The sequence below is a fragment of the Eriocheir sinensis genome, chromosome 8, assembly GCF_024679095.1.
Source record: "Eriocheir sinensis breed Jianghai 21 chromosome 8, ASM2467909v1, whole genome shotgun sequence".
NCBI lineage: Eukaryota > Metazoa > Arthropoda > Malacostraca > Decapoda > Varunidae > Eriocheir > Eriocheir sinensis.
The window spans coordinates 22,193,987-22,217,810 of record NC_066516.1 but is presented as its reverse complement, the minus strand read 5'-3'; the positions used below and the strand labels follow the sequence as shown (position 1 = coordinate 22,217,810).

Below are 23,824 nucleotides of genomic sequence, written 5' to 3'. Positions count from 1 at the left end.
TAGCTCGCTCAAGGAGACTTTTCTCGAGGTGTGTACAATATATTTTCTTCCTGTTGGTGACCCACTACTAATATGCATTTGCGAAGGACGTAAGGCATGAGAGAGAGAGAGAGAGAGAGAGAGAGAGAGAGAGAGAGAGAGAGAGAGAGAGAGAGAGAGAGAGAGAGAGAGAGAGACCCTCATGCGGTGATTTAAAACAAACTTGGATTTAATTTCAAATGAATAATTAGGATAACGTCTATGAATAACTCACTACTGTAGAACTTTTCCGTAGCCATTTCAGCTTTCCATCCTTGAGACCCTTCTAAAATGTAATGCGCCCACGTGAAATCAATGCAACCATCACCTGTCCATATTAATATCCACAACGCTTCCTCTGCATCCGGAGACCGTAATCAATAGCCATTGTTTTTGACAACGACTTCCGGACTTGGGTGACCATAAGCACATGATAATTATACACATACTGTCTTTCAATCTCTTCTTCCGACAGAGTTCTCCCACGACCCATTTGACAGAACCGTGTGCCTCTCACCGATATATATAGTTATCTGATTGTGAAGAGGTGGCGACCCATATGTACTCTATCCCTGATATTCATTCAGAGTTGTCGGCAAACTTGAAGACCTAGATAATTAACTCTTCCACAAGGAAATGAACTACATAATATTTTCAATCATATTTATGACGCCTAAACAGGACTTTCACTCCTCTCGAATAAGATTGAAATTTGTGGAGAGAGAGAGAGAGAGAGAGAGAGAGAGAGAGAGAGAGAGAGAGAGAGAGAGAGAGAGAGAGAGAGAGAGAGTGTGTGTGTGTGTGTGTGTTGGGAAGCTCTTGGCACCGTGAGTTGGGAGAATGGCAGTGTGGAAAACAGGAAGAGGGCAGGTACTGACATCATGAACATTTCCTGTGCTGGCTGCCAGTGCCTTGGCATGACAAATGGCAAAGATGATGTGCAGAATTTTTACTCGAGGGATGAAAATCAATTTGTATTTGAGTGATCCTTCGGCTCAGTTCGCCTGGTTTGAGTCTTCTTCCCTGATACATTTACCCTTGCTGTATGATTATCACAGCTGTTTAAAGACTTTTGGTGTTCATTATGTTACGCAGCGCCAGAATCTCCTGTCATCATCGTGTAGATAACTGGCATAGTTTCGTTCCATTCCCCGTCAAGAGGCGTAGCCACATCTACACACGTACTAAGAATGAAGCAATGTCATATTTCCTACACACACACAAAAAAAGTATCCAGCACATTTCGTACACATACACGGAGTACCCAGCGTATCTCCTACACATTTCTGACATTAATATTCTTCAGCGTTTTCTTGCATAATGCAACTGCGTTTTATCTGCATAATCAGCGCATCCGTTTGAGCTTCACTTTCCGACATTTCACGTAGTCGCAGGATTGTAGGAAATAATGACAGTATACCTGTGGGAGTTACGCCGGATGGTGCAAACGGATGCGCTGATTATGCAGAGGAAAAACAGATGTATTATGCAAGAAAACCCTGAAGAATATTAATGTCAAATTTTTAATTTCTCTTTAAAGCAACATACGTATGTAAAACGAAACTGACAAGACAGCTCTTCCTCCACAGTTAGGGTGTAGACAGTTTGTTGTTTCTGGCTACATTTCGGACGTACCGGAATACGAGTTGTCTTCGTAAGCCACTGCACTGAAGGGGATGTTGCCCTCAATCCTGGCCTTGTCAGGATCTTAGCCAGGATGACTGGTGTGTTGTACGTATTGTGCGTACCAAACGAATGAAGAAAATATATAGTGCTGGGTGATTGCCTAAACTCGACTCAACTCGACTTGTGTCTGAACGTCAACTCGACTTTTCTCCCTATTTATGGTAGATTCAGGTTCAAAATTTCGAGTCAAGCACGACTTGACTCAAACTCGCTGCTTTTGTTGGTGCATGTGAACTCGACTTCTATCCCTCTTTCGGGTCGACTCAGGGTCTAAATTTCAAGTCTCTCTCTCACACACACACACACACACACACACACACACACACATTAAGACCCACAGCCAACTCGACTTTTCTCCCGTTTAGGGTAGACACAGGGTCGAAATTTCGCGCCAAGCACGAGTTGATTCGAACGCGCTGGCTTTCGTGGTGTAGGAAATATGACTGGAGCGAGCCCTGTAAGAATTGACATTTTTTTTTTTTTTTTGTATATAGGAGATGTGCTGTACCCCTGTAGGATATGTCACTACTCGCAAAACTGCTAAAGTTGTAGATGTGACGTGTAAGAAATGTGTCGTAGATGTCCCCAACGTAGAATGATGATGAGCAATGAAACGGGTCAATATTCTTTGCTCTATACTTCAAGTAGCAGAATTTTTGCAAATACCTTTCTTTTTAATCAGCCATTGGTCTCTACCGTAAGCACACACACACATTAATCAGCCATTGGTCTCTACCGTAAGCACACACACACACACACACACACACACTCCGCTCCGTAGCTCAGTGGTTAAAAGCTCTGCACTTTCAGGCTTCGCGGCCTGGCAGGCGAAGGTTCGAGCCCCGCTCAGGCCAGGATTTTTTCACTGACAAGGAGGGGGTCTGTCCCCCCTTGCGCACGGGGGATGGAGTGTGTGGTGTGTGAAGGTCCCGGCAGTACCCAGAGATCAATTATAATGAGCTTGCTCCTGTCGGGAGGGTACTTGCTGGCGATTACGAGTCCAACTCGTGATCAGGCCGTGGTGACTTACACACACACACACACACACACACACACACACACACACACTTTGGACGGGTTAAACCAGTCGTAAAACAGGTCGTGAGAGCTTGAAATGCACACATGATTACTTGGTGGTACATTCATGGAATACGTGTGTAAGTGAATGCCTGTGCGCTCTGTTCAACAATAATTAAGCGAATATACTGAATAAAAAGAAAAAAATAATACATATATACCTTCAAAGATGAAAATGCGTAAATATGGCTCAAGCCAGGACTAATAACTTAAATAGAGGGAGGGTTTTTTTTTTCTTTGAACCTTTGCCCAAGGGACGTTTTCAAAGCTCGTTGCTTGAGGTACTATACGATAGGTTCAGTCCGAAGTACTCTTCTGTCACATATCCAATAGCTACGAATACGATACCTATGCAAAAAGTACTCTTCTGCTAAGTGTATGATAGCTTCTGCAAGAAGCACAATAGATTCTGCCAGAAGCATTTGGTCTTCTGTTAGACGTACAATAAATTCTGGCAATCTTTTGCCAATCTTCCAAATGTACGATAGATTCTGCCAGGAGTACTTTTCTACCAGATGTCTGATAGGCTTTGCCAGTCATAATAGATTCTGCCAGTAGGCCTTCTGCCAGCGCATACGATAGCTTATCAGATGCACAACAGCTTCTGTCAGACGTATGAAAAATTCTACCAAAATTACACTCTCCATCCAGACATTTGATAGATTCTGCCAGATGTAGCCTATTTTTCTGCCAGACATACATCAGACTGACATAAGAGTACTCTCCTGCTCTCCTGCCAGACGTATGATAGATTGTCAGACGAACCATAGATTTTGACAGACGAACGATTGATTCTGCCAAACGTACTTTTCTGCGAGACGTATGATAGATTCTGCCAAACGTACGAAATTCTTCTAGAAGTATTCTCTTATCAGACATAGGTTCTTTCAGAATTACTCTCCTGCTACACCTAAGATAGATTCTGCCTGTCGTATGATAGATTCTGCCCGAAGTACTCTCCTGCCAGATGTACGATATGTCTACCCTACGTGCAACAGATTCTGCCAGATGTACAATAGACCGCCAGATGTCACCTCCTACCAGTCAGCTAGAAGTATTCTCCTGCCAGATGCAGAATTGATTGTCAATGTACTCCTGTCAGATGTGTGATAATTGTCAGTAGTACCTTCGTGCCAGACATACGATAAAATCTGCCAGAAGTATTTTGATGCCAAATGTGTGATAAGACTCTGCTGGAAGTACTTTCTTGCCAGATGTGTGGTAATTCTGCCAGAAGTACTTTACTGCCAGACCTACGATAGTTCTGCCAGATGTGTGATAGATTCTGCCAGAAGCACTTTGCTGCCAGACGTACGATAGATTCTGCCAGAAGTACTCTCCTGTCAGACGTACTATGGATTCTGCTAGAAGTACTCTCCTGCCAAATGTATATGAGATTTTGGCAGAAGTACTTTTCTGCCAGATGTACAAGCATTCTGTCAGAGTCACTCTTCTGCCAGACGCATGACAAGTTCTGCCAGAAATACTCTTTTAGCAGATTTACTACAGCTTCTGCCATAAGTGCTCTTCTGCCAGGCATATGGCTGCTTCTGTGAGAAACAGGACAGATTCTGCCAGACACATAATAGCTTCTGCCAGACTTACTATGATACTCATATCCTAACTAACTGCCAAATCCACTTTTCTGCCAGACACACACTTCTGCTAGATGTACTATAGCTTCTCCCACAAGTACTTTCCTTAGAGATATACGCTAAATCTGGCAAATGCACTTTTCTTCCAGACATATGATAGAGTCTGGTACAGGGACTCCCTGTTCTGCCAAAGACACATACTCTTCTGCCAGACATAAGATTGATTCATTGAGATGTCTAATTCAACACACACTGAATTACATATATTTAGTATGGGAAGGGGGCCTATATGGAAACTTGTTCCTAAGTGTAACCGCCCGACAAGGGCAGATTTGATGGATAAGGAAAGACCCGTCTGTCTGATGCGATCTCTAATTTTGCCATTCAAACCTGTCAATTGAGATACATACTATCACACTACAAGAATCATATATCGTTAACTATTCATCATTGTATTTATACATCAGCGATAACTGGTTGGTGTCCAACTGAGTATGTACAAAATACAATACATACATATAGGGATCAGGATAACGTATAAGAACACACCTTCAGCTGAACTTTCACTTTTCGGGGTCTATTAAGCACCTCGGGCTCTTAGTTGTTCTTCCACCCTCCTGCACAAGATCAAGAGATCCTGCTCCTGCAGAGACAGAAAGCGAAGTCGGAAGACACACCTTCCACGTCTTCCCTTCACTGATTCCTTTAACAGTCTGCTTCTTCCTTCCCCTTTGGATCAAAGTTTCCCTCCTGTATGGTGCTTACTCAGGGTTCTGAACAAGGGCAGCTCCTTACAAGGTAGACGCAGCCTAATGGATTTTGTGACCTCTTCGGCTGAGATGTCATAATATCCCCGATGATAAACTGCCTAAGTGATAGTAGATATTCCTCCCCTATCCCTTCTACCATTACTTTTCTCATCTCTCTCCACCTTTCCACTGCTCTTCTCACCTCTCTCCACTTCTCTCATTTCCCTTTATTCCCTCACCTCACCAAACGGCGATAAAAGTAAGGACAGTATGGGTTGTTGTCGTAGGGTGGGCAAGGTGACATGCCCCTGAATTTATACCTCTCCATCTTTAAGCAGTATCTTCCCTATTACTGAAAAACATATATACATATATCTATTTGTTTGTCTGTACATATTTTTATCAACTATCATGCATATGTATTAAGCACCTCTGTGGTACAGTGCCTAGCTACTAATCTGTGGGCCTGCATTTGAATCCCTGCTGGGCAATTGGGGCACAGCTCACCCAGGTTGATAAGTGAGCACCTGGGGAAACTTGGGGAAGATTAACTTGGGTAACCCAGAAGTCACGCTGGCCCTGTGTCCCGGGGTTATTGCTTCCCACCCACAGGCTAAAGGGCCAATGCGATGGAGATGAGAACCAAGGAGCTATAGCGTATGCCCCCAATTTTGTCTTACTTTATGTTTATTTCATAGGCTTCTGGCTCAATAATCTGAATATGTTATTTTTAAGGCGTGATTGTATATAAACAAGCTTGAACCACTAACTTTTCCCAGAACAAGGTGTCTGTGCTGGAGTCATGGGTGCGAGACCTTGGGGAGCAGAATGCAGTGTTGGTGGCCACCGTGGAGGAGCTGGAGAGAGAGGCTGCTGAGAGGGTGGCTCTGCTGGAGGATCGCCTCACCAAGATGGCTGCCACTACACGCCAGTCATGCGTATCACTCAGGGATCATCAGATACAGGTGCTGTGTGGCTGTGAACAAACAAAAGCAGCAATACAGAAACTTGGGTATTATGTACACATTATTATTAGCAAACAAGTCTTATTTTGTGAATATCTTGAAATAATTATATTGGTATTGTTAGTAATCAAAATATAATTAATGACCATGTAATGTGGCACAGGTATCCTCTCTGGTGAGTGACAAGATAGGCCTTGAAAATGAGACCAAGGAGCTTGAGGAGAAGATTCTTGCCCTAGAAAGAAGAAATTCTCGTCTCATAGAGGAGAACAGTGGCTTACACAGTGACATCAACAGTCTCACACAGGTATGGTGAAGAATGGTGACTCGTTCACACGTTTGCATGAACACATATATACACACACACACACACACACACACACACACACACACGCACAGTGATTCGAGGTTCAATCTGTACCCAAAGATCCGTCACCTGAGTTCCGAGCTCAATCGGGGAGGATACTGGCTGGCGATTGCTGTTTATTTTTCTATTGTTCATTCACCTTTTTCTTGTCAGGTGATTGCTCGTGCCAGAGGAACAGGCCAGTGGGAGACAGATGACCTAACCTTCTCATTTATAACACCAGAACAATTGTTTGGACCTGTCCTCTCCTCATCAAGGTAGGTTAGTAAATGCTTTATAACCTGGGCCACAAGAAACATGCGGCCTGTGCTGATGAAAAACTTTTCCATTTTATTTAAGAAACTGTATGCAGTAATTATTATAAATATTTTTAATTAAGCTGTGTTTTTCAATATTTTGCATTATTATTCAGCATCTTGCCCACTCATACATCCATTCTCCAATGAGGTAAAGCATATAAAACTATTAATTCCTCACTCTGACATGCTGATCTGTCATTCTTAAAAGACAAGAATAGTCTATGACACATTAGAGAAGTGCATCTTTTTAACTGGAAATATAAAGACAACTTTAACATGAAACTGACAGTTATGGTATGCAGAAATGGGACCACTGTAATATCATATAATAATATAGTACTTGTTTCTGTAACAAATTAGTGTTCCTTCTAAAACAATAAACCTTATTTTTCCTGGAATCTGAGACATTTTAATATCATGTAACTAATTAGTAATAAGCAGATTCTGCTTCCTAGTCATCCTCCATTTTACAAGCTTAACTGGTCATGCTTTTGTAATCAATTAGTGAGACTTTGCCCTACTGACCATTTATGTGGTACGCTAACCTTATTTTTTCACACAAGGGAAGGGCATACAGCAAGAACATAGGGATCATAGCCACCAAAATAAGTATGCAAACCAGCATAGTACAAAGAGGGTGTATCAAGAAACTTCTCTCGCCTATATTGATTTTTTTCATCATCTGCATCATTTCCATAGTCAAAAGTTGTGTTTTTCTAGTTTATTTTGCCCTTGCCCTAACTCATTTGTTGAGAAATAAGTTAGGCAGAAATTCCTTTTGTGTTTTCTGTGATATGAATCTCTTTCTTAAGAGTTAGAGGTTGTACTAACTTACATTAATGGTTAGATTCAATCAAATAATGTCCTTAGTCTGACATTGGGTAATGTTGGCTAAATTTAATTGTCCATATACCTATATTGTCAACATACATAATGCAATATCTATTCACATACTCAGTTAATAATTGGTTAAACGATTTGCTTTTCCAATTCTGACAGACAATCTTCTCCACCTCTTAAGGAGAGTCAGCATGATTATTTCCAGCCCCTTAGTGATGAACCCATCAAAAAAGATCATTCATCTGCAGCAAGTTCTATATCAAACATTCAGGTGAGTTGATGTTTTATTTCATTTTTTTTTTTTTTTTACTTCTAGTTTTCATGTGAGTGTCTATGGTAATTGTCTTAAAAAAATAAAGAAACTTTGCAGTTTCCTAGATATCACTTAGTTCTAAACTACATTTAGTTAGATAATTTCTGAGTGGCAGTGTATCTATACATACCTCGCCAAAAGGGTGGATTGAATCAAAAGCATTGTGGCACTGGCAACAAAGATCAGTTGTGCCAAAATTTAAATATGTTGAATGACTTACGAGAGACAACAAATGCTTCATGTAGAAATTTAGGTGATAAAGTAAACAAATAAATTAGAAGAATGAGATGATACTATTTACTGGGAGCTTTGGTGACTTTTGAGGATGTCTGCAAAATATGGAAAATATGGAAGTTATTGGGCTGAATTTGAAATGGAAAAGTGCAATCATACTCAAGGGAGTGAACTATTCAAATCTGGAGATGAACAGGTATAGTAAAAATCAGTATTTATAAACTGTTTAGAGATAAAATCAAAAAGGAAAAGACAACCATAATTTTTTTCTTTAAATCAAGGTAAGCATTATAAAGATGGAAGAGGATTTTGTTGTCTAATCCCCACAATGTAAATATAGCCTGTGAAAGCCATGAGCCTTAGTCTAAATTGAATGAAGTCTTTCCCTAAAATCATGAATCTGCAACTTGCCTTCTAGGACATGGAGATCAGTGCCTATGGAGGACGTAATTCTGAGAAAACACTACTAATCATGAAGCTGAGAGCAGACCTTCAAAATCTACAATCTCTGAATGAAGATGCCAACAGTCAACTCCTGGAGAGAGACAAGCAAATAGCAGATTTACAGGCATGTCTCGGTTAAATGAGATTATAGAGTAATTATTTACATCAGTTCAATAATCCAAATTACTAACATATCTACTATATTCCTGCAAACTAGAAATTACTCACAGCCCATAAAAAATTGTCAACTACTGAATGTTAAACAAGTTGTAAATCCCACATTTCAAGACCAAAACAAAGAGTATAAGCTGTCTTTCAACATGACAACTAATGAAGCATAACTGTTGTATCCTTGATTTATCATTACCATTTACTGTACACAATCAACAGAGTCAGCTGACAGAAATGCTACAGAAGATGTCAGCAAGGCACTCAGAGGCTGGCAACCAAAGCCACACTCTGCAGGAACTTCAGCATCACAGGAAACATGATAAAGTGGAGGTATGTGATCTCTAATTAGCATAATTTGAAACTATTCAAAGCATAGTTATTCTTAAAAACATTTGAAGCAATAGTATATTCTTTATGAACATGGATTGCAGCATGCTAGTAAAGAAGATATGTTCTTTGTAAATCCAGCTTTGGATGTAATTATGACCTTGTATGGAAGAGGGTAGTTAAGGAGATCGAGATGGGAATCATTTAGGTGGAGCCTTGCCCAGAAGAACCCTCAGGTTTGGCGTTGTAGGGTGGGTGAGGCAACATGCCCCCTGACGTATGCCCTTAATGATTGACTGAGTGATAGAACATAACTTTCATTATAAAGTAACACTGTATGTGGTGAGTATCATCAGAAATTCCCTGGGATTGAGAGATTTTTAGATGATCTGTTCCTGACACAATAAAACAGTAAATATTTGAAGGATACAAAGGTAAAAAAAAAAAAAAAATAATAATAATAATAATAATAATAATAATAATAATAATAATAATAATAATAATAATAATAATAATAGTAATAGGTATACTAATTTGATTAAATGCAAAATTAATGGAAAGTATAAATGCAAACTTAAAAGACATTCAATTATTTTAAGCATTTCATTTTCAAATGTACACTGCAAGAAACTATTTTTTTATAATTTTATGTTCTCAAATATTAAGTACCTAATTATCTTCTAATTGCATACTATAAGACTCCAAATATCCAAATATAATCATTTCAGATGACTTACAACGAGGAAATAATCCATAATATACTGTCAAAGAAATCTTCAGCCAAGAATGAGACCTCCAAAGATGTGACTCTAAGCTTGTGGAAGTCTTATCCTCTTACTGGAGTTCATGTAAGTTGTGACACTGCTGAAGGGAGGTAGTGACAGAAAAGTGCATTGGAGTCTGGAGATATCCAACTTGCCGAACATAGAGAACAGGACAACTAAACCCACGAAAGACCAATTAATCATTAAGTTTATTGCTAACATAAAATCTAGGGTGGTGAAACAGTACCATTACATTATCACTTGCCTAACATCAGTCTGTTATAGTGTCCTCTCTTTATGCTTGTCATGTCTACCTACAAATTAGCTAAAAGTCAATTAGTATTTATTACCACTCATACTACTTTATAATCACTCTTCCAAAAATTTACATCAATCTTTAAGATACCAACCAACCCACATTTATAATTCTCTTCAGATTGGGGTATTGAAGAGAAGAGTAGAAGTATGAGAAGTATTTCCAGATACTCTGTTGGGGGATGAGATATAAAGGAGAAAGAGAAGGGTACTGAAAGGAAAAACGACCAACCCTCATTCTTAAAAGAAAAATAAACCACTTTGAAACTTGATCAATATCTAGAAAATTCTTGGAAAGCCTTTTCCCTCATCATCTAACTTTTTGTATAAATTCTCAACATCTAAGACATTCAATAATTTACCATTACATTTTCAAATGTACTGTAGTGTGACAGTGGTGATAAGTAATCTGACAACTGGAATAGGCATGTTAAAGAACACTTTTTCAATATATTCCAGAATGAAACTCAACTGAATGAGAACACTGATGTACTGGTAAGCAGGTTGGCTGAGCTGGAGAATGAGTGCCAACACTTGCGAATACAGCACAAAGCTCTTCAGGATTCTCATAACTTGTGTACCCCAACTATTAGTATGTTAAAGGAACAACTGAACAGGTCCCATCAGGTAAGTTTCTATGTATTAAGTGTGCCACCCCCACACACACAGACAAGCATTAGACAGTTGACATACACATACATATGAGACTTCTTATGTGTATAGCACTTTTGTGTTACTTGGTTAAGTGTGTGCATCACAGTATTTATGGAAGAATTTATTTTATACATTCACAAACTTCTAGCTCATTAGGAAATAACAAATATAACTTCTTTGTCTTGACAGCTATTACCTATGTTCATACAAGGTCATTGTTTCGGTGTTATGGTTTATTTTCAGGGAAAAAAAAAAGTAATTCAATTCAAACTGCTTGCCAAGTACAGGTTCGAGGTTTGCTTCAGATGGCAATTGTTACCTTTAGCAACTTTCATAAAATTTCAATGAATCTGGTTTAATATTTCGTGAATACTGAATATAACTAATTTCATTGAAATCTGATGAGGGTTTCTTGAGTTAAAAATCGCCATCTGTTACAAACCCTGAACATGTATTTGGCGTGCAGTTTGAACTAGTACCTATTTATTTATTTTTTATTATTATTATTATTTTTTTTTTTTTTTTTTACCCTAGAAAAAAAATTCCATCTGCAGATTTTTTAAGTTAAGTTTTTGTGTCAGGGACTGTGTATCTGTGTGCACGTGTATGCATGAGTGTGTGTGTTTGTTAATGGTAGATATAGCATTATTTTGGCTTTCAACTAACATAACCTAAATATCAACAATACATGGCTGCATGTAGGTCAGATCATAGTCTCCAACTGTAATTTAAAATAGCACACTATGACCAGAGGTATTAACACCGACAAGCATAGAAGTACTTTCAATAACAAGTTTAAGACTTGGAGAATTGGTTGAACTCTGTAAAGGCACACAGAACATTTCTAAATTTACCTTTTTGCTACCTCATTTTACAAAATATTATCTGGTATATACAATGAGTAGATTTGAAAATAAGAATGTTATTAATGAATTACAAATGTACAAGTATACTAGTAAATGCATGTGCCACAGCTGTTATGAATTGTTGATGAGTGACGTGACTTTTAACCATTTATATACCCTTATTTTCTAATCACTTGAATAGACGCAAGTGGAGCTTCGTACAGTTTTAACAGCAGAAGTAGCACAGCGGCATGACCAACTGATTGCTCTTCATGATGAGCATAAGGAGTATGAACAAAAACATCATGAAACACTGATGCAACTCCAGCTCAAGACTGAAATCATAAAGGATCTTAGAAAAGAAATCAAGTTATTAAAGGAAAACCTGGAAGCGTTCGAAAAGGTAATTAATTTCCAATAATTTTAAATCAAAATAGAAACAATTATTTAGGTGACTAAATACTTAAACCAGCATGGTACATGTTTTCACTGATATGTGTGAGACTAATTCGTATTATAATATAGAGCATCTACTGTTGAAAAGAAACTAAAGCAAATAATAAGGGCCTTTGGTTTGATTTTTCAGAGTGATCTAACTCCAGTGAGAGAAAGCAGTAATTTAAGGGAGAGCAAGTGTGCAGAGACACAGACTTCTGAGGCAAGTTGCAGAGTTTCAGGGTATATATATATATATATATATACACACACACACACACACACATACTGGACATAAATTGACTTGTACGTGAGAAATGCAACCTTAAGGAGTGGCTGTTACTCCAGCTTATCACAGTCCTCACAAATAGAAAAACATAAAAGTTGCTTTTCAATGTCTGGATGAGGAAATTATGAAAAAGCTGATTGTAACCATGATACGTTCCAAGGTTAGAATACACAGCAATATTTTGGTCACCGAGTACAAAGTCAAATGTATAAGGAAAGTAGAGAGGATTCAGAGGGCAACAACAAAGCTGGTTCCCCGACTAAGAGTGTCAACATACGAAGAGAGATTGAGGTTGTTGAATCTACCAACACTGGAACAGAGGAGAGAGAGAGGAGATCTGATTGCAGTATATAGGGTACTGAGTGGGATGGAGAAAGTGGACAAAGAAGATCTAATAATATGGGATACAAGAGAATCAAGACGTCATGGAAGGAAGATGAAAAAGGAAGCCTGTAGAAGAGACATAAGGAAGAACAGCTTTCCACAAATAGTGGAGGCCTGGAACAGTCAGGAAAAAGATGTGGTCCAAGCAAAGACGATTCATGAATTTAAGGCCAAGTTAGACTATAGTAGATATAGAGATGGAACAGTATGAACATAGCTCCTCTCCCATATACCACAACTAGTTAAATACACACACACACACACACACACACACATACACACACAGATAAGAGGAAGAAGTGAGAGGCCATTATACAATTTACACAAGAAAGAAAAGGAGTATGAAGTATTATGTAGTACAGGTAACTCGATTTACGCGAGTTTGGTTTACTCATTTTTTCACTTATATGCGATATTTTATGGAGTGGCCACCAGATGTCTCACGGAACTGGACTCACACGGCACCGCGGCCACACAGCTGAGCTCAGTCCTTCCCACACGCCACTTGAACAACAATACAGTACCCACACTGCCACGCTACTCAACAACAGGGGTGGGCAGGTACCGGTACCAGTACCGGTAGTAACGGTACCAGCTATATGGTACAGTACTGGTACCAGACTACTCGGTAGCGGTACCAACACAAGCCAGTCACTCATGGTGTCCCTCATTTCTTCCTCACACGAGTGAGGCTGAGACCGAGTGCCTGAGTGGATATCTCAGTAATATGGATATTCTCTCTCTCTCTCTCTCTCTCTCTCTCTCTCTCTCTCTCTCTCTCTCTCTCTCTCTCTCCCCACTGAATGAAGTGAATATTTATTTTTCGATAGAAACCTACCTCTTGTTTGATTTACATTGTTTTTGATTTACGCGACCTCTTCAAGGACACAATACTCGCGTAAATTGAGAGTTACCTGTATACTTATTATATACGAGTATACCCATGCTGATTAGAGAAAAATTAACAAGGAGACTGACATACAGAAGGAGACAAAACTTGTAAGTTTAAGCAAAACTAATGATTGAAGGTGTTTTGAAAGAAAATAATGGAATGGGTAGGATAAAAAACATTATATGGAGAAAGGATGGCAAATTTTATAGGAAGCACCTTCACTGATGCTAATGATGTTCAGCTAACATAATTAAGGAGAGCGTCCACCGTGGCTTTAAAAAAAAAAAATTGCTTGTGGCAAAATATTATGAAGAAATAAGCAAAACTGAGAGTTATGGCAATTTTTTCATCCTCAGTTTTCTTTTCAATTAAGGAACAATTGTCAGAAAAAAATAAATATCTTTAGATACACCAACAAAATTGAAAAAAATTCTCAGCATTTAACAAAAGTAAAATTGAAAAATTTTCAAGGATGAATCTTTTGGATTCTGCTTTACGTTTCTTTGGTAATTTTTCAGCAGCGTAGGTCATTAGATGACAGAACTTTAGAGTTGAGTTTTTTTTTATAATACATTTTATTTTTTTCCTGCTATTATGTATCAACTTATAGATCTGAAAATAAGCGTATATTACTTCACCATAAGCATACATTTCACATGAATATAATCATGATCATGCGCTAATAATTAAAGATATGATGGACGCTCCCCTAAAGCAGCTCATTGTTTCAGTGATGTATTCCTCCTTTGCAATCAGTTCATCTAAATATTGATATAGTAATGTCTTATTACCTACAGACTGTCATAACTTGTAATGAAACCCCAGAAGAAGAGGCGAGTGGAGCATCAAGTGGCTGTTACTCCAGCTTATCTCAGTCCTCGCAAATCTCAAAATTAGAAAATGAGGTAGGTTACTGTGATCCGTGTACCTTCATTATGTGGTGCAGAGTGTCATTACTAGTAAAATCCTGTACCCAAGGTTTTGCATATATCAGTACAGGTGTGTGCATTTCTCCATATTTGAAAGACCCAAGTTCATGACTAAGGAAGTGGACATCTGAAATAAAGTAAGGAGATTACAGTGGGAGAAAGAGTACATGCTATGCAGTGCCATGTTAGGAGCCTCATCTTCTCTTTGACCTTCATGCCTGAGTTAGGAAAGACCCTTTCATTCTGCTAGCACAGGTTAGGTGTGGTATCTGAGGTACTAGACTACATCTGATGCATCTGTTTCATAGGGTAGGAGTTCATAGTTAAAAACTGTCTGCTTTATCAGGTACTTCAGTCAACTCCTCAAATTATGTATAAAATACTGTCAGTTTCTAGTTCACATTACAGCATTCATGAAAATAAATCTTAAACATATTTTTATCTAAGTTAATACCCAGCTTTCTGTAGCTTGCAGAAAAAAGTATACTGCTTCGAGAGCTTCAGAGCCATCTTGCTTCATCTCGCCAGGAGCTTCATCTTAAAGATGAAACTCTATACAAGGTATGATGAGCCATGAAAATTTTGTTCATTACTTGAGGAGTAAAATGTTCTAAAAAATGTATAAATTCAGTCATGCCCTTAATAACTGATGACTGCTTTCATTTTGCAGTCATTTATGATGACAAATAAGTAGGATTTTACTTAAAATGTACTATTTTTGTTTAAATGCACATGGAAGTTGGAGCAAAAACTTGACTCCTCGCGCCGTGAGGGAGGTGAGAAAGGAGATCGCATGGATTATTTGACAGGCCAGCTTACAAATCTACAGCTTGAGGTGGGCCGCACTCACGGTCAGGCTGAACAGCTGCGAAGACAGGTATAGTCTTTTATAGTTTGTGAAAATGTGCTGTTGAAAATAACAGTATTGTCAGTAGAAGAGTAATACTCCTCAACTTTAATTCACTGTTAACGTTTATTCAATTCACACTCGACCTCTGCCACACTTTCATGTAAAATTGAAATATTGGTAAAAATAAAATAAAAACCAAGCACATAAAAAATCATTTGCCTGAGACAAATTGCTAATATTGTGAGTTCTTTGTACACGCAGGTTGAAAACAAAAATAACTTGATTCAAAAGCTTGAGACTGAAAACTCTTCCATGACACGGCAACTCAACGATAAGTCTTCCACACTGGAGAGATTCCAGACAGAGTTGATGAAAGTATCGTCAGAACTGGACAAAAAAAAACGAGAGGTAATTTCCTAAACTGTTTAATGTAAAGAAGATGGCAGTGAGTAATGTTATCATTGTGAAATCTGAATAACAATTATTTCCTCATTCAAACTTTTAGGTACAGATTTTTTCTTTACCTAGGTTGATGTTAATGTTTATACACTGTATAAGAGTATCAGAGAAATTCTGAATTAAAAAAAAATGGAAATTGCCTTTTACACATGACAAAATTGATGAATCTAGTTGAGGATTTTGGTTGGGTTTGTTATTCTTTCTAATATTATTTACTGTGCATAAAAAAATTCAGAGGAGGAAATAATCATTGAATCATGTATAAGAAATGAGATTTTTTTTTCAAATGGGTCTTCATTTTTGAAATTATATAGTATCCAACAGAAAAGAATAGGGCCATTCGCTTTGTGAGTAACGCATTTTGTTATTTTATGAAGCAGTCAGTTTGATTATTAGTTGCAAATGTCCTTAATGCTAACTATGGATTTCTTCTCCAACAGGCAAGTGAACAGAGACTCACCATCAGTGCCCTGCAGGATGCACTGGTTTCTAGCAAGAGGTCTTGTGATGAACTTCGTTCTCGGGTGAACAGTGATGTGAGTGCCAGCATGTTGCATCATGCCTCTTCCCAGCAGATGCATAACTGTAGCAATAACCCCCTTGCCACTCCTGCAAGCCCCAGTGTGACTAAACGCATCTCTCTGGACACTCTGAATACGCAGCCTTCAAGAGATATACCAAGTGCATGTGTGAATGATACTAGTGTTCCTTGTGATCCTCATGCTACCACTATATTTCAAAATAAGAATGGATTTGCCTTAGGAGATGGTAAGAATGATGCTTCTGTATCAATATGTAAGAACCTAAATTCTTCCAGTCCACAACCTTCACACTTACAAAATGATGTTCATCACACTGAAAATGTACCCGACCTCAGACCCATTCATCAGAGTGCCAAAGAAGCTACAACACAAACCACCTCATGTGCCTTTGCTCCAGATGTGCTATCTTCTTGTAGTGGTAATTCATTCCTTTCAAACTCTAGTGATAGTAATTCAGCTGTGAACCATCCAGGGATAGATCCCCAAAACATAGTCCAGTCTTTAAGTGGTGCTAATTGTAAAAAACCTGATGAGAATATAAGTACGGAAGGTGCTTGTGAATCTCAGAGACATATTCACACTGGACTGATACATGATGTATAATAATATCAGCTTACTTCTGGACGTCTCAGGTATTACCAGGATTTTACTTTTACTGGACCCAACTTCTAAGTCAAATATCTACAAAATAGGAATACTTTTTTTTAACAAGATATATATAGTTATTGTAAAGCAAAAACAATCATAGTAGGTATTGCTTTACAGCATAGTAATTTATTATACCCTGAATTGTATTCAACTCAATTTTCTTTATATTAGTTACCTTGCTGTATTGTAAGTATTGCACAACTTAACAAATATGCTTAATTTAAGTTCTACTTAAAACATCCCGCTAGCTATGTATATGTTCTGTTACATGACCAGAAAATGAAGTTTAGATGACACTAATCCTTTAGCATAATTGTCTTCTTGCTTCTAGTTAATAAACTGCAAATAAAGCAGATTTCTTAACAATGTTTTCATGAATAGCTTCCCTGCTTACTCTAACAGTTACTGTGTCCTAGTGTGTCTATCCTAATGTGGTAGTTGTACAGATTATACTGTAGTTCATAGAATTTAATGAAATATTACTAATAAAATAATCTGTTTATCTGCATTATGATAGAGCCATTAGAATGAAGCAGGTGAAGTTTTGAGAAAAGAAAAATCAAAAAGTAATGAAATGCACTGATGTTTTCCTGGGTTGAGTCTTTCATCTTAAAATAATCAAGGTAAAATATCAATTTGTATTAGCTTTATGTTACTATGAATATCTACCAAAGAGAGTTTTTTAAATATTCTCCTTAACAATGGAAATTTATGAGAATGTACGCTGTTGCTGTCTGTGATAAAAGTGACAGGAAAGTTGTACGAGAAAGGATAATCATCATCATATATAAGTTTATCAGTTAAATAGAATCAAACACAGTTGTGTCATGATTCCAGGAGAGGTAATTTTAATTCACATGATTCAATCTCAGTATCTAAGCAGTTACCTCCTGGCAGCAGCACAAAATGCTGCATTGTCTTCCTCCCTTTGTGACTATTTTCTTATAATGGTTTGAATGAGGCCACTGAAACACGATTAGACTGTGGACAGATGGAACCTTCCACTCTGAAAATGATGTGTAGAATGGTGCATCTATTTCACCCTTGTCACTCTTCTCTCATCATGGTAAAAAGGACTGATTGTGAATGAACAAAAGCTTCCATTTAGTTCCCTCATGGAGTACAAAATACAGCTAACACCAGCTATTCACAGGTTTGCATATTCACAGATTTTTTCAGAAACTACCTAATTAAACACCTAAAGGGCGGGTGACAGGTTTTTCTGGACTGCCTCTTTCCGCCGTAATTTTGAAGTGTGCGTGAGGATTTTGGGGTCAGCGTGACTCCTAGGCTACCACACAATTCCTTTGTGCCATTCTCAGTGTTTCCGTTACTGTAACAGTGGCAGGAGGAGAGTTTTTGGATCTTCCTCGTCTGATTCCATGCCTGAGTAGCCACAGCTAGTGACCTCAAATCCTCATAAGCCTTCTCTTGGTCCCAATAGAGCTTTCAAAGTGAGCGCAATTGGGAGAGTTGACCACGACTTTTTCAAGCTTCGAAAATGGTGTTAGTGATGAAGACAATGATGGCAGAAGCGTTGAACTCCAACCCCTTTTCTCATCAGGAAGGCTGAGCCCTGTTATTGTGCAACTTCGCTTTGGTGGCTATCCTGTAGATCAATCTCATTACGGTGATCGTGGAAATGATATTGAAAAACCTGAGGATGCATTCCACCACCCTTCAGGGTTATCATATTCAGAATATGAGGGTAATGAAGGGGCTTGTAGCGGGGTTGAACACGGGGAGGGGGAGGGCCGCTAACAACACCACACACCACACAACCTACACAGCACTCCAAACAAAGGCCTGTTGAGAGCTAAAAGTTACTGCACTTCATCACATCCCCACAGAAACACTGCATGACATAGAGACTTTGGGTTTGTGGCAGATTGAAGAGGAAGGATGGATAAAGGAAATGCCCATAAATTTAAAACTATTGGCTTAGGCAGAGCCATAAAATTGATAATGGAAAGTGAGCAATTTTCAGGAAAATGTCAGAACATTGCTTTGGGGGTTAAAAGAACACAGTATATTCTTTTTTTCTTTCTTTTTGTTTTCTATGGCCAATATCACAAGTAGGCTTTCTTGAAGGGAATCAGATGGTCAACCCCAGCCTATTGGTGGCATGAAAAAGTATTTATTTTTAAAGTGATGCCATTCTTGCTTGGCGCATGCTGCTCCCCAGTGCTCCTCTTTATTTTCTCAAGGGCTTCTAATTTAAATCAGGGTTGATAGGTGGTCATCAGGACAGCATATGGGTTGTCTTTAACCACTCAGTGATGGCTGAAAATCACCAGCTGGTAGTGGTGGTACTTGAACGAGAGTCTTTGGATCACCATTTCCACATGATGACCACTTGGCCACCTGAAACTATTCTTAACAATTCATAATGCTTATACTATAAGTTTCCAGTAAAAATGTACTGTTCTATTTGGCTATGGTATAAAGTTACCATATGTGCTGTATGGCATAGAAAATATGTAGTTTACAGTATAAATAAATAAATCTGCTCTCTTCTCTGCATCTATGACTAGCTTGTGGTGAGTAGGGGACGGGTTGAGATGCTTTACAAATATTGTTCCCAAATAAGATAATGTCAGACTATTTGTCAATTATCCCCTTCACTGTGGCTGGAACATATATGATCCAACTTTCTGAGAATTCACTGCATAAAGTTTCTGTAATCAAACTCCAAGCTCAATGATGTAGTGGATAAATAAATAGTAGCTATCATAAGCTTAAATACCAACACTGTCAAGTGTTCAAATTCAAGAGTTCAAGTCTTGCTGCTAATAATTTTCAGCTACCATTGAGTGGTTGAAGATAACCCACATGGTGTCCGGGTGACCACTGCCAAGCTTTAGCTTAGCTCCATCAAGAGGATCAAGAGGAGCTCTGGGGGACAGCATGAGCATAGCAACAACAATGCTGTTATAAATAAATACCCACCTGAGCCACTAATAGACTTGGGAGGACCACCAGATCCCTTAAAAAGCCAAACAGTGCTATTGCACGAAAATAAAAAATATAAGAAGTTGTGTGTGCCCGCTTCAAAAGGTCATGTTAGTGTGATTACGCTTGTCAACCATTTCTGCTGCTGTTTTCACTCATGAAAGTTAAATTTGTTCTGTATATTTCTAAATAAACAAATGTAATTTAAAAGTAATTCTGTTCTATGAAATAGGCAAGGAATGATAAGTTATACTGCAGTGCTGTGAAAGACAAGGAGTGATGGTAAGTAAGTCACATATTTGGTGAAAAGAGGTAAGTAACAATTGAAACACTGACAATACATTTACTCTGGTAACAGGGAAGAAAATAGAAACATGAAATGGAAAAATGAAGATAACACTAAAAAATAATATACTATGAATCCTTGGAAGACATGAGGTAAGAAAAGTGAGCAGGGGTATTAGTAAAAACTCCGATAAAGAGAGAAAGAGTGTGTGTGTGTGTGTGTGTATTTACTTAGTTGTGACATACGGGAAAAGAACTATGCTCGCGCTGTCCCGTCTCCATATCCTCTCTTATCCAGCTTTTCCTTAAAATCATGAATGTTTCTTGCACAAACCACCTCCTCCTCCAGTCCATTCCATAGCTCAATGCTTCTGTTTGGGAAGCTAAACTTTTTCACATCTCGCCTACACGTGGTCGCCCTCAGCTTCTTTCCATGTCCTCTTGTTTCTCTCTCGCTCCACACACACAGGTCCTCTCTGTCCAGATTCTCCACAACGCTCACCACCCTGTACACCACTATCAGGTCTCCTCTTTCTCTTCTTCTCTCCAGGGTTGTGAGCCCCATGCTATTGAGTCTCCCCTCGTAAGGCCGATCCCTAAGTTCCGGTACCATCTTAGTTGCCGCTGTGTGTGTGTGTGTGTGTGTTTGAGTGTGTGTGTGTGTGTGTGTGTGTGTTTGAGTGTGTGTTTGAGTGTGTGTGTGTGTGTGTGTGTGTGTGTGTGTACAAGGAAGAGCACTGAATAAAAATAAAAAGTGGTGCAATCACTGTAATGGATAAACAGACCCAGGAGGTTAAAAAGTGGCTGCAGAATAGCATAGTTGTGCCAAAATTCACAAGCAAGCAGGACATGAATGAGAAGTGATATAAAATTCTTACAATGGAAATTAATATGAAGACAGTGAATAGTGACACGAGACTATTTACCGAAGGTTTGATATGGCTGAAAATATTAAAGGAATGAGTTCTTGAACAGTATAAGTGTTTAGCAACAACACATGGAGGAGTTTGGGGTAAAAAAATAATCAGGTATCAGCTATATTCGGTCTTCATGACAAGAAGGCAGAGTTCCTGGGAGATTGAGATTTATGAATCTCTGCAGATTGCTAGTTTACTCCACAATTGTGTTGTAGATGTGTCAGGCTAACAAAATTTTAAATTTATACTACTTATACTCTTCTGGTTCAACCAATCGCAATGAGTTTAATATGACTGCAGAGTGAATGGAGCATATTCCTGCAATTTCATAATTTCATATGCATGCAAGCATGCTTGCATAAGTAAAAATCATAAAATTGTGTACTGCAAAGTAGTACACATAATGCCAAAATTTTGTTTTAAGGATGGCTGCCATTATTCATTCAGTTTTTATCAGATATTATTGGAAATGAGTCAGACAACCCACTTGTAAACAGGAAATCCTTTAGGTAAGGAGAAATACATGAGCACACATGCATGCATGCATGCATGCACCCTTGCACATGTACAAAATTATACAACTGAGGGTGTAACCAATAAATAAACTGCTACTAGCAACTTGAACTGTCATCCTCTACTTAGGGCTCCCACAGCCCCCTGCCTTGTTGCTTAAGCCTTTCAAACATTTAGTCACATTAGGTAAGACTCCTTATTATAAAAGACTATGTTTTACATATGTGTCACTTGCACTGTCCGCATTATCTGAACTAAACCATAAATAAAGTCTAGTAAAAGAATGAATAACAATTTAATGGAGGTCACTTGTAATACCACAGAATTACCATCCTGAACAATCAAGTTTTGCCAAAGAACACTGAAATTTTTTTTTGGCTTTTAACCTCATGTGAACTGCGGTAATGGTCAATGACTAATAATTGAGGTACTAAACAATTACATAATGGTGATAATTAGCAATTTTTATTCCCTGATGCCTGGCGGCCCAACAGTACAGCTCATGGGGCAGTGAGGCAGTGAGACTTGAGCATGACCTGAGGGAGGCCCAGGCCCTACAACATCACACCTACTCCCAGGTCAGAAAGGGATTTCAAGGAGCAGGTTTACGAGACTGACTCATCAAATAGTTCACCACCTATGAGGAAAATAATCAGTAGATATTCAGATAAATAAGTATATCAGGTACTAGATACAAATCAAAGCTTTAATTTGTGTAATATGCTGCAGCTAGTGGAATGTGGAGCAAGAGGAGAGGTGCTGAGAGAAGAAAACCATGCACTAAGCCGCCGAGTAGCCCTGCTGGAGGAGGCTCAGGTACACAGCCCACATCTTCACCACTGGAAGGTGCAAACTGAAGAGGCAACACGTAATTTGATGCAGGCAAAAAAAGAGGTAAGTCTAGTTACCTTCATTTACAATCTAAAGTTATTTTTTGTATGGCCTAAGTAGAAATGTCTGCACAGAATTAAATGATTGAATAAATTAACTCAGGCAAGAAAAGATATTCCATAGTATTTAGACAGGTTATGTCCCTCATGAGGGTTGAGTTGGCATGTTTTTCCAAAGGCGGACATGGCCAGCAAAGACCGTGAACAACTCACTCGACAGCTACAAGAAGCAGATAGGCAGCGACAAGACTTAGTGACCTCCCTTCAGCTGCTGCAGGGACAGGTATGTGTGTGTGTGTGTGTGTGTGTGTGTGTGTGTGTGTGTGTGTGTGTGTGTGTGTGTACGCGTGTGTGTGCGTGTGTGTGTGTGCACCAGGTGCAGCAGAGATAGCAAGAGGAGAGGTGGGATAAGATAGACTATGTAAGAATCTTTTGAGTTAGATCATGTGCCCCCTGTAGAAAAAAATCAACACGTCCCTTTAAATATTCATTCAGGTTCAGGCTCTCGAAGAGGATGTGAGGGCAGCTACTGCAGCACGCACTGAGGCAGAACGCAAAGCAGATGAGGCATGGAGGAAAAGTCTTCATCTGCAGGAGAGACTTTCAGCTCAGGAGGTGAGAGAAAGAAGAAAGCAGAGGAGGCACGAAGGAGTAAAGAACACAGAATGAACTTGGTATAAGGAGAATAAGTCAGGTTAAACTTTGTGAAATATATACAGCATAAATGAGGTAGACTAGTCGGAAAGTTTGAAAAAATGTGGTAAATTAGTTTGAGGGAAAAAAATGAAAGATGAGCTAATTTAGTGGGGGGAAAAATATTCTGATGAATCTTAGGAATAGAAAATGGATTTGGACAAGTAAAATTAAATGTAGAAGTGATAAAAGATGGGCAATCCAAGTAACCATGGCAACACAGGAATTGTAAAAATCAGGTCAGACAGAAACTAAGTAGAGAGATAAAATTAGAACATTTTCTGGAAAAGGATGAGTGTAATGATATCAAACAGAGGAGGTCTTTACCCTGCAGTGGATTAGATGATGATACAAAATAAAGATTACTGAAAAAAAAAATGAGCACTTAAAAAAGAATGCTAAATCATGAAGTAAAAGGAAGCAAGTATATAAAAGTAGTAAATATTCAGAAGTGAGGAAAGCATTCCTTTTTCAGCCATCCAA

At 38.6% G+C, this 23,824-nt stretch overlaps 2 protein-coding genes across 15 annotated transcripts in view; one reads left to right on the top strand and one right to left on the bottom strand.

Moving 5' to 3' along the window:
* The window catches only part of LOC126995694 (Bardet-Biedl syndrome 4 protein-like), a 30,026-nt gene extending 23,983 nt beyond the window's left edge, over positions 1 to 6,043 (bottom strand). For 5 of the 6 annotated variants that reach the window (XM_050855495.1, XM_050855500.1, XM_050855496.1 and 2 more), the window contains exon 1: positions 5,896 to 6,043. Coding sequence is in view for 1 of the 6 variants with exons in the window: in XM_050855494.1 (XP_050711451.1) it covers positions 5,896 to 5,929 (34 nt within the window). In the remaining 5 variants the exon portion in view is untranslated. Of the gene's footprint in view, positions 1 to 1,653; positions 2,402 to 5,895 lie in introns of those variants that run through there. The other variant, XM_050855498.1, reaches the window with a different exon arrangement.
* LOC126995693 (centrosome-associated protein CEP250-like) overlaps positions 1 to 23,824 on the top strand; it is a 45,383-nt gene that overhangs the window by 2,785 nt on the left and 18,774 nt on the right. For 4 of the 9 annotated variants that reach the window (XM_050855493.1, XM_050855487.1, XM_050855484.1 and 1 more), the window contains exons 2-20: positions 5,905 to 6,090; positions 6,254 to 6,397; positions 6,611 to 6,714; positions 7,756 to 7,867; positions 8,562 to 8,711; positions 8,978 to 9,088; positions 9,814 to 9,933; positions 10,624 to 10,791; positions 11,866 to 12,066; positions 12,250 to 12,321; positions 14,461 to 14,568; positions 15,061 to 15,153; positions 15,332 to 15,469; positions 15,704 to 15,850; positions 16,342 to 16,437; positions 22,253 to 22,336; positions 22,488 to 22,652; positions 22,827 to 22,931; positions 23,144 to 23,263. In XM_050855493.1, the coding sequence (XP_050711450.1) occupies positions 5,905 to 6,090; positions 6,254 to 6,397; positions 6,611 to 6,714; positions 7,756 to 7,867; positions 8,562 to 8,711; positions 8,978 to 9,088; positions 9,814 to 9,933; positions 10,624 to 10,791; positions 11,866 to 12,066; positions 12,250 to 12,321; positions 14,461 to 14,568; positions 15,061 to 15,153; positions 15,332 to 15,469; positions 15,704 to 15,850; positions 16,342 to 16,437; positions 22,253 to 22,336; positions 22,488 to 22,652; positions 22,827 to 22,931; positions 23,144 to 23,263 (2,424 nt within the window). The remainder of the gene's footprint in view (positions 1 to 5,904; positions 6,091 to 6,253; positions 6,398 to 6,610; positions 6,715 to 7,755; positions 7,868 to 8,561; positions 8,712 to 8,977; positions 9,089 to 9,813; positions 9,934 to 10,623; positions 10,792 to 11,865; positions 12,067 to 12,249; positions 12,322 to 14,460; positions 14,569 to 15,060; positions 15,154 to 15,331; positions 15,470 to 15,703; positions 15,851 to 16,341; positions 16,438 to 22,252; positions 22,337 to 22,487; positions 22,653 to 22,826; positions 22,932 to 23,143; positions 23,264 to 23,824) is intronic. The other 5 variants (XM_050855488.1, XM_050855486.1, XM_050855485.1 and 2 more) reach the window with 5 other exon arrangements.